This window comes from Melanotaenia boesemani, chromosome 2, assembly GCF_017639745.1.
Source record: "Melanotaenia boesemani isolate fMelBoe1 chromosome 2, fMelBoe1.pri, whole genome shotgun sequence".
Lineage (NCBI taxonomy): Eukaryota > Metazoa > Chordata > Actinopteri > Atheriniformes > Melanotaeniidae > Melanotaenia > Melanotaenia boesemani.
In genome coordinates, this window is record NC_055683.1 from 31,918,041 (window position 1) to 31,928,423 (window position 10,383).

Genomic DNA, 10,383 nt, shown 5'->3' on the forward strand with positions numbered 1-10,383 from the left:
CCCTATGCAGATGGTATTTTAGAGACAACAGCACGAGAACAAGTATGAAAAAGATGCCCTAGTACTTTCTAGTTACTTTATATACACTTTGTGTATGTGTTCTCCAGATGTTTGGATATCTAGTCCACACAGTTATTGTGTGGTAGTTTGAAGTTTTTGCAGCAGTAAAGGTGAAATGAAAAGTGCAATATATCACTGGCATTGCAGCTTTAAGGAAAATTTCCAAATAATAAATCTGATAACAAACAAATAAATTCATATGGACTGCTGCACTTAGACCAGATCACAGGTGGAATAAAATGCAGATATTAAATATCATATTACAAGCCTGCACACAAATATGTTAATAAATCATTAAGTGGATGTTCAGTCATGACAGAAACCTGAAGAATCTTATGCTAAAAAATTAAATAAATAAATCAATAAATTGGAAAGTGGGCCAAAAGTGTCCAAAAGAAAAAGAGAAAAAATTGGATTTATAAAATAAGTCAGCACATAAAGATTCAGAGACACTAGGCAAAGCAAGGTAAGGCAAATTTAGTTGTATAGCACATTTAATGTACAAGACAATTGGATGTGCTTTTTATAAAACATTACAGCAAGGTGCAGAACACAATACAAGTGCATTAAAAAAACAAAGATTAAAAGAAATTAAATTAATTAACAAACACAGAAAGGAAATGCTAAAATAAAATAGCCCTAATTAAGCAAACTGAGATCCCTGGGGGGAAAGAATAAAATAAAATAAATAAATAAAAAAAAACGTCTGGTATCCTCTGCAGTCACTGATATAAATAAGTTTTCTTTCTGGTCATTTTTTGGTAACTTCAACTTAATTTATTCCTCTCGTATTGTGCTGCTTACACAAATAAGTCCCAAAATCACAAAAATATTCACTTGACTGTGCATTTGACATACAGAAAGTTATGGAGCCTGGTTAATCTACAATTTCTATGTAATTTTTCTGCATGACAAAACTCCCAGTCAACACTCAAACTTAGGCTCGGCTGTTATATTATGTTTGTCCAGCAGATACTTTTATCTAAAGCAGCTTATATCTGAGGAACATATAAAAGTTTGGACACATTTTCCTATTAAATCTGATGGGAAAGTGTGTCCAAAATTTTGACTGGTTGTGAATGTGGATAATGTGGGGTTCAGTATCATGTCCAAAACTGTGCCACATGTAGATTAAAGGTAGGTTAAGGTGCAACAACTTTGTCTCCTGAGCAACATCTGCTCTACATTACTAAACTGCCCAGCACATTTCACAGTCATACACACTCATAACCGTCAGTTAAATCTGCACAGTAAATGGCATCATTTCTAAATTAATATACGGCAGTACTGTACTTATACCAGTACTTAAAGCAGGCTGGTCATTATGAAAACCATACAAACACAATTTCACCACCACAGTTAGTACCATAGCATTTTCTTCCTTGAAGAAAAGATCATTATTTGCAATCAGATGCACTTTATAAATAAAGATGTCCTTGCCAACATAATGCACATGTAAAAGCATCTGTAATCAAATTAATTTACTCCAGTTTTCCGTAGTTATATTATTGATAATAAAACAACTAGAGTGCACAAATTATATATACAACAAATATCTGAGCTGGCATGCAAGCGTCATTGCATGACATAGTATTAACCAACATTCAAAAAATGCTCTTTTAAAAATACTCTCTTTACAGCTGTGCATTGAAATTAATACAGAGACCTGTGGATTAAACAGTAGGTTATGGATTGAATTGTGCATTATCGTTGGATACAGTCCCACTCTTAGCCCAGATTTGGTTTAAACATAAATCTCTTTGTAGTGATTGGTTATCATTTTATGTTATGTATTAACAGTGTCTCATTACCAAAAAAAAAAAGGGGAAAAAAAAAGTTATTTTTAATGGGTTTGAGTAAACTCCAACGATCATCTATGTTGATACAACTTGGCATGTTTAGTTTCAGGATTTGAAAATCTGAAGTGGTTTAAGGCAACAGGTTTCCATGCAAATTTGTAGTAAACTGAACTAATCTGTCTTCTGATTGCATTTTAAAGCCAGTGCAAGTTTTAAGGGTGCTGATAGGTTGGCAGACGAAGGTGAATACTTGGTTATAGTTGGTGTATTATTCCACTAAGACAGTCCATTCATATCAAGGAATGTCAGTGTGATTGGCCTCTTCCTGAGCATATGGTGAAACAAATGTGGGCCGCTTTTAATGTTTACAGTCATCCAGATGCAGCCTGAGCATCCCTCGATTGTGCAGCAGAAGTAAGATCATAAACTCATCTGAGATGGTGTGGAAGTTTCTTAAAGGTGGTTTATCATCGTAATAGTGGTTAGTCAGGAGATGCCAGTCACGTGGGTGAAAACCGAAGGGCCAGAATCCATACAGATGTATATCTGCACATAGTTCCATTGCCAGGCTAACCATCATCATACCAGTACTAAGCCGTGATGGTCTTAAACCCTGAGATCCCCAGAAGCGCTTTAGATCTTCAAGGTACTCTGGGTTTAAGAAGACTGTTTGGATGGAGCTTTTAGACTCCTCAGTCAGACTGAAAGCTCGCAATGACACATCCGTGTTGACAGTAAAAGAGAAGGCAGGAATAAGAAGCAGAGATTTGCCATAGACTTGAAGATTCTCCACAAATTTATGTTGATTCTTTTTGAGAGCCTCATACCTGAAAAAAAAAGTTGAAATGAATCAACAAGACTAAACAATATAACTTGGGATATGAATATTCATTATCTTTCTCACTTCTGTAGAAAGATGCTTGGGTTGGCTGTTACAAGATCTGTCTTGGTGCCAACATGTTTCTCATATCCGTTTGACAAGGGAGGTAGGTTGCACCTACACAAGCAACAAAGACAGAACATATGAAAAATTCAGAGTTGGATTTAGTCAACGTTTTCATCAATCTGCACTGGATGTTTCTCTCACCTGATGACAAACTGAGCTGAATCGATATTTTTTCCACAACTGCTGTTGGCCAGGATCCCACCATTTCCAACAACTGCACAAGTGTGCAGTGTTTTATTTGAGAAAGGGTTCTTCTGGAATCAGCATAAAAAAAAGATTTATTACAAAACAGAATTCGATTGATTTAATCATAATTAATAAAAATGTCAATCAATATTTATTCTGAATATATTTATATGTATGATTACTATGTGAAAGGCGTGCTCAGAATTATAATATTTTGCTGGTTGACTCCCAGTGGTGTGAATTCACTGGCACTTACAAAAATAGATTACAAAAAGGCTGAACCATTGTTCTTCTCAATCCTGCAGTACCTACCAGATTGGTAAGGAGGTATAGCTCAGTGGTAGAGCATTTGTCTGCAGACCAAGAATGTAAAGTCTGAGTTCCCCCCTAAAGTTGTGACATTTTAGATTTTATTTTCATTATTTTTTTTATGTTCTGAAATTGTTAGACAGCAGCTTAGAGTATTTACTGGCTTGTGAATCTAGATACTTGTTTCAAGGCTTTATGGAATGGCCCTAAAAAAGTTGATTGAAGTCAGATAAAAAGGCTATTTGAAAACTCCAGTCTTAATTTGTCTACTTAAGCTCAGGCACAGTGCTGTTTCCTTTTGTTTCACTTTAAAATTGTATTTTAAAAAAAGTATTTAATCTTGCCTAAAATGTTGGAAATAATATTATCTTGGTGATTTCATTACATAAAATGTTAGCCCTTACTAGGGTATGCCACTTATTTGAATATATACCAAGTTTATCCACTGAAGTACAAGTTGTATTTACATTTTTACTGTTTGTACTTGGACTGCAGAGGCGTACTTCAGTAAAAGAGCATTTGACTGGAGCTGGGGAGAGCCCCAGCAGCCTCTAGACATCATGAACTTGCTTGGTTTCCTGATATGTTGATTAATTGGAAATTATCAGCGAGCCTGTTTACATAACCGTCAAAATCTGGGCTTAATCAGATAATAGTAATAATCAGATTTGATGCATCTACAGTACCCGCACTTTTGAAAAACCCTTGTCTACATTTTCCAGCCCACTACTGGATTTCTTTCTAAGTACATACGAACGTAATGAACTTCCTGTTCTTTTCAAAACCTCTGGTCTTTGTTGAACGTTGCCCACGGTCTTAGCATTAGCTGGAAATATGGAAGCTAAAAAGCATGTAAAACAAATTACATGTTAATGCTGCACTTCGTTTATACTCCAATTTCATACTGCTGTTCGCCATCATGATTTTCTTATGTGTTCCGCTCACCTTGTGAATGCATCACTCCTGCCTTTTTAATAGAAGACATTGAAAAGATGGGCATGATGCAGTTTTTGTAGATAGCAGATTTAAAAAAAAATTATAAATAAATAGCTATATGGGTTGTTACGACCCACTTGAGGGGTATGGTTGGGTGTAACAAAAAATAGACGTTGGGACACAGTTGTAAAATAATAATCAGCACATAATAAACTCCCGTGAAACGACGAATAAAATCTGTAACGAAAATACACAAAATAAAGAAGTGTTGGGTTTCGAGGACCTGCTGAAAGAAATATATAAAACATACACCAAAACCCACCGAGTGCAAACGAAGAAGTGACGAAACTCGGTGAAGAAACTAAAACCAAACAACTTCTGTCATAATCCGGACAAGACCACCTGCGTTAACCAGCTTTGCCCAGATACCACAAACACACGCGCGCGCACACACGCACCCAGTGCACAAAGTGAGGGGAGAGCGGCCTGAGCCATTTTCAGCTTCCCCTTTCTGACTGGTTTCTGCAGCAACCTTTTCAATCTTGGCTTCTAGTAAGCTGCAGCCTGATTGGTCCAACGATTAGCCAATCAGAAGGGAGGAGATTGAGGCGTGTGGAATCCAGCCAGTCCAGACAGAGCTCTGAATCAGGCAATCAACAGCAAAACGAGCCGCAGCTGTCTGCAATAGACGGCGGCCGTAACATGGGTGTACATGCACAAATCTATACATGTTAATCTAGTTTCTCATTACCAGATAACTAACATAGAGCCTGTTTACATGTACACCAAAAATCTGATCATTACCTGATTTCTGAAGTCATTAAATAACTCAAATGTTCAGAAAAACAACATAATCTGATATCCTTTTTCAGAAAATACAAATTTTCATCAGATTTTTGGTTTGCAGTGAATTATTTTTTAGGAACCACAGATGCTCTGCAAAAATTTGTTTTACCTCCAGTTTTTCTCAATTTCTTTTAATGATTGTTGCATTCACTTGTAACCAGACGATACAACTTATTGCTTCATTAATTGACTTAGACTTATATTAAATATTCACAAAATAGAACACTTTCCGGAGCCAGAGGTGATAAATGTAATAATTTAAATTTAATTACAATGGATCCATTCTTAAAAGGGTAACAGAATATATTTAACTTGAAATCTGAGCTCATTTTTGTTTTGTTTTTTATATTGAAAAATAATCCACTGTTTTGTGTTTTGTAAGAAGGAAATTATTGAAACTGTTTTTCTGACAGTAATTCATTGAAGTACTGCCATCTATAGGCATTTTATGCTAACACTCTCATGCCCTCTCTTACATTTCAATATAATTTATGGTATAATTTTGGCCATCTACATTATTGAATGTCATTCTATATGATGGCTAGCCTTCAGTGTTTTTTTCTATTTTAAGTGGATAAATTCTAATTTTCTGAGACTGAATAGTCAAAGAAAATTGATTTTCATCAAATGTGGTTATTCCAGAAAGAGTTCAAAGCAATTTCATTAAAATCTAAGTTTAATCAAGTAGATAACAGATAATGTTTTGTGATAAAAGAAGAAACTGATAGAACACTGATAGAAATTTGAAGGTGCAACTTCATACATGTTATATTCCCACAAAAGAATCTAACCATAACATAAAAACTTATAAAGAAGGATCTTTGCAAACTCATGAAGGTAAATTAAGTTTTTTGTTTGTTTGTTTTTTTTTTTTTTTTTTTTTTTTTTTTTTTTTTTTTTTTTTTTTTTGTTTGTTTGTTTGTTTTTTTTAGTATTTTTAAGATTTTTGAGTATTTTTATGATTTCTTTTACTTCTATGTAACCAGGCAAAACATTTAAAACAAACTCTTATTTACAATTTTGGCCTAGCAAATGCTAGAAAGCACTTGTAGGACAGAAAAAAAGACAAACTTAAGAAAACTTTAGTTTTTTAGTAGAATGACAGCCTGCTAACACTTCTAATTTCAGTCATGTGTCTTTCAGTTATATTTTGGTGATTTTTCACTGCATAAAGACTGTGGATTGCTGTGGATTTTTTACCCATCTTGCCTGCACTTCTACATTTAGGCCTAACAACAGATTTATTACAGTGTTGGGTTCAGGGAACGCTGGGGTTTGTGGGAAACATTTAGCTTGCACCTTTATGGTATTCATTTTGTATTTTGAAGTGTTTCTATGTTCACTATTTTTTTTCCTTTTCAGCTTAACCTCTTTTGCAAGTAATAGGATGTTTATTCCAACCAGAATATGAATTAAGATACAACTCTTTCTAAAACAAGCAAGAGCAAAATGGAAAGAGGATTTTTTGTAAAATATTTGAGGAACAATCATAAAATAATAGCAATTTAAAAAGCATCTGGTGTGCTAATATTCATGAATGTTTCAAAAAAAGCAAAACAACAACAAACTAAAGATAAAAGATTAAAAAAAAAATCATACTTTTGCAAAGGTGTTAAAATTCTTCAAGGTCACAGGGATGGTCCTGCCCTTTTGCCCATCATAAACAAGCTTTGATCCCAGTGGAGTGTTGGCCTGGGTAATGATGGCCTTGTCCAAACCATGGCATGTGCTGCTCAACTGAGATCTGAACAACAACAAGATCTTTATAAGCTGAATGAGTTATAAGATATCCAGACTAGTATTATATGAATTAGAAGGGTCTTTCTATTATTTAATAATTTAGGAAAGTACAAAGAATTAACATAAGCAAATTTACTTTTTCAGGTAAAATCATACTGTTTTGTAATGAAGCTTTAAGGAACTTCCAACTTTGTCAAATGCCTTCCCGCACCTACTGAAATTATTAGTGGTTGGTTCCCTAAATAGTCATAATTTAAAAATATTAACATTTGATATATATATATATATATATGTGTGCGTGTGTGTGTGTGTATATATATATATGTGTGTGTGTGTGTGCGTGTGCGTGTGTGTATGACCTAAGTAATCGATTCTTGTCGTCCTGCTTCTCCACGGCCGTAAAGATATTATCTCTGTCTTTATTGATGGTTTCCCTGCAGCATGCAAAAGTCCAGATGAACACCAGGTCTATGCTTTGAGTCTTGACATTTTTAGATTTGATGGCATAAAGAGTGCTTGTGTTGAATGTGAGTATTTACTTACCTATGGTTTTTACCGGATTCAGAAGAATGAGAGATTATTTTCATGCGAGGATAGTGTTGATAGGGTTTCGAATTACTGTTGTTTCAACAACAAAGAAACAACAAAATGTCAGTAAATGAAAATTAAATTGATTACCTGTCTGGTCTGAGTAGTGTCATTTATATTGTTTCTTGTTTACATCTTCTGAGAATAACACTCTGCAATACTGTAATATTTGATTTAGTGTATGTATTCATTATGTAAAGCTATTTTAATTAAGGAAGCATCTTTTAAGACAAACTATCAGCAAAGTTTGAGATTCAAACATCATGTGCTTCAACATGAACAGTTACAATATATGAAAAAGTGCATCCTTTATCAGTTATAAGATATACGTATCAGGACATAACTTCATCTTGTTCTTATCAGAAGTTTTTAGATCATAAAGTTGGGTAAATGAACAACTTTATGTACAAAAGCACATATCATATATTGGTAATATTTACAGAAATGATGTGCAGTAAAATCAAGCGCACCTCCTGATTTATGGGCTTGTAAACAGCTTTAGGAGCTATACCTTGAAGCATTCGGTTATTATTTTTTCTTTTCTTTTCTTCTTTTTTGTGGGGGACTTTTGGTCTTCTTTCTAATTTGTTCTTAGTGAATTGTCTGGGCATTGCACAATATGCTCATATTGTGAATATGGACATCTACTCCTGGAAATGGTGGCAACTGTCTTAAATGTTTTCTACTTGTGGCTAATCTTTTTCATTTTTTAAATGGTGGACTTCAAATTGGTTAGAAATGGTCTTATAACTCATCTCCAATTAATGGGAAGCAAAAAATGTTTCTCTGCGATCATCTCTAAAGTCACTCAAGTGTGTTAACAGATCTAAATGTTCCAGACAACAAAATCCGCTTTTAATGAGGTGCTCACACATCCTCAATTATTCATGTGCCTGGCTGCAATTTACTCTCTTAATTCATGAAGCAGGGTGTATTTAGTATTTTTGCTCTACTTCTACATGGTGGGTGAAGAATTTCCTCTGATAGTGTACACCCTTTGCATTCCTAGTTTCAGTTGAACAGTAGAATTTAGTGTTTCCTGGAAAGGAGGGGCTTCTTTCCTTTTCACTTTATCTCTGAAATGCTCTCAGAAAACTTCACAAGTCTACCCACTTATATAACGTTCATGTCAAATGTATTTCATTGTGGTAGCTCGTGTCCATATATGGGTCTCCTTTAGCTCTTTGAAAAAAAAGGATGAAGCAAATCCTTTTCAAAAAGAATTTACGTGCAACTATTCTGCACACACATTATCTATGCTCAATATACAAACCTATAACACTAGATTTAGTCTGTGTTTGTGTCCCGTAGATATAAAAGGATCTTACTTGTTGATGGATGTGATCCAGATGAGAAAGGTAAGCAGGCTTCCCACAATAAGCAGAATGATCATCAAATTCAACAGCAGTCCCCTCATACTGTGACCTTCCAGGGTATCTAAGTCAAGAGTAAAAGTCGTTTGCCTCCTTCATTTCCCTTCCCTCCCCTCTCTCTTACTTGCATTTGTTTTGATTAGAGCACTGCCTCCAGTGAAACTTTCCTCAACGTCCTCTGGTTGAAGAGATAAAGTGAAGCGAATACAAAACCAGTCAAGTTTGGACACACCTACCCACTTAATTTGATCAAATATGCATTTCCAAGCTTTTGAATAGTACTGCACAGTTAGGTAGGATAAGCTGTGCCACTGAAATCTTACTAAATCACATATAGAACATTCACAATAAAAAGGCACCATAGAAGGTTTTCTTCCTGACAGATATTGGGGCTACCCATTTTCTTCCTCAAACTCACTCATGCAGTGTAAAAAACGTAGCTCTTGTCGTATCATAACAATTGTACCATTTTGAGCATCTGGAATTTGCATGAATTTTAACAGCTGCATTGATGACATTATATTGACATATTAAAATGTTATGTTTAATTTGCAGTGTACACAAAGAAATTGTCAAATAGTTTTCTTACAACTGAAATCCTGTTTAAATTGAATGTTTCGTTATGTGTTCAATGGAAAAAATAATGCATCTGTAAATATCATTTTGGCAAAAATTAAATTTATATTTCATATTCTTTTCTAAAAATGTACAAACATACAACTTACCACTTCTTTCTACTACAACCACCAAAGAATGAGCTGCAGACCCAAAAAAGCTGGTACAACAGTATCACAAATTCTTTGCTGCTTCAGAGCAAAGAACCACCGATATTAGAGGCTGGGAACAGTTTTATGAAGGCTATACAGACTTGTTAAGATGAAGTGACTGTGTGTTTGCCACACCTACAGCCACACAATTACTGTATGAAATCAGTAACCCCCATGTGGCAACACTTCATGTGATATCACTTATCTTAGTCATTTAGTGCACATATTACACATAATGAGACATAACTGAGGGGCAGCATGGTCAGTGGGTAGAGTGGGTGCCAGTTTGATCCCCAGCCGGAGAGTTCATGTTGAGGTGTTCCTGAGCAAGACACGGTATACCCTAAATGCTCCTTAGGGGTTGTGACTGAGTGCCTTATATGGCAGCTTCCGCCATTAGTGTGTAAATGTGTGTGTGAGTGAGTAATGGATACACAATGTAAAGCGCTTTGGGTGCCTTTATAAAGCGCTATATAAATCTAATCCATTACTTGTTTGCATTTTATACTCATATTTATTTACTTCTATTTGTAGCATGTACATTTAGTAAGCTGTGAACATTTTTCTTATATGCTGAAATTCTTAATTTTTCATGGAGTAAGATCAATGCAGATGAGTTAGTGCTTTAGTAATAATGACTGGAAACAGATTACAAAACAATGCATGTGTAGGTATAACTTTGGCAATGATATTTTCTTAATATTTAAAGAAAATTAAGAAAAGTGTGGCAAACTCGTGCTCATGCATTTAGCTTAATCTAAGTTTTAACCTTTGAGCTTTCACAAGATCAGTGTTGATTAGCAAAAACGTGCTATGTTATGTTGCAAGAGACA

At 34.8% G+C, this 10,383-nt stretch overlaps 1 protein-coding gene across 2 annotated transcripts; it reads right to left on the reverse strand.

Moving 5' to 3' along the window:
• Positions 1-582: 582 nt before the first annotated feature.
• LOC121632155 (alpha-2,8-sialyltransferase 8F-like) lies at positions 583-9,606 on the reverse strand. 2 transcript variants are annotated; one of them, XM_041973374.1, is made up of 8 exons: positions 9,509-9,606; positions 8,739-8,847; positions 7,366-7,440; positions 7,182-7,256; positions 6,682-6,826; positions 2,947-3,059; positions 2,764-2,856; positions 583-2,686 (listed from the first exon to the last, which is right to left on the reverse strand). In XM_041973374.1, exons 2-8 carry the CDS (start codon positions 8,825-8,827, stop codon positions 2,218-2,220), a joined length of 1,059 nt encoding a protein of 352 aa, XP_041829308.1. In that variant the 5' UTR covers positions 8,828-8,847; positions 9,509-9,606; the 3' UTR covers positions 583-2,217. The 2 variants fall into 2 exon arrangements, with proteins under 2 accessions (XP_041829308.1, XP_041829316.1); XM_041973382.1 differs by lacking the exon at positions 9,509-9,606 and having other exon boundaries at positions 2,947-3,056; positions 8,739-9,451.
• Between the last annotated feature and the right edge of the window lie 777 nt (positions 9,607-10,383).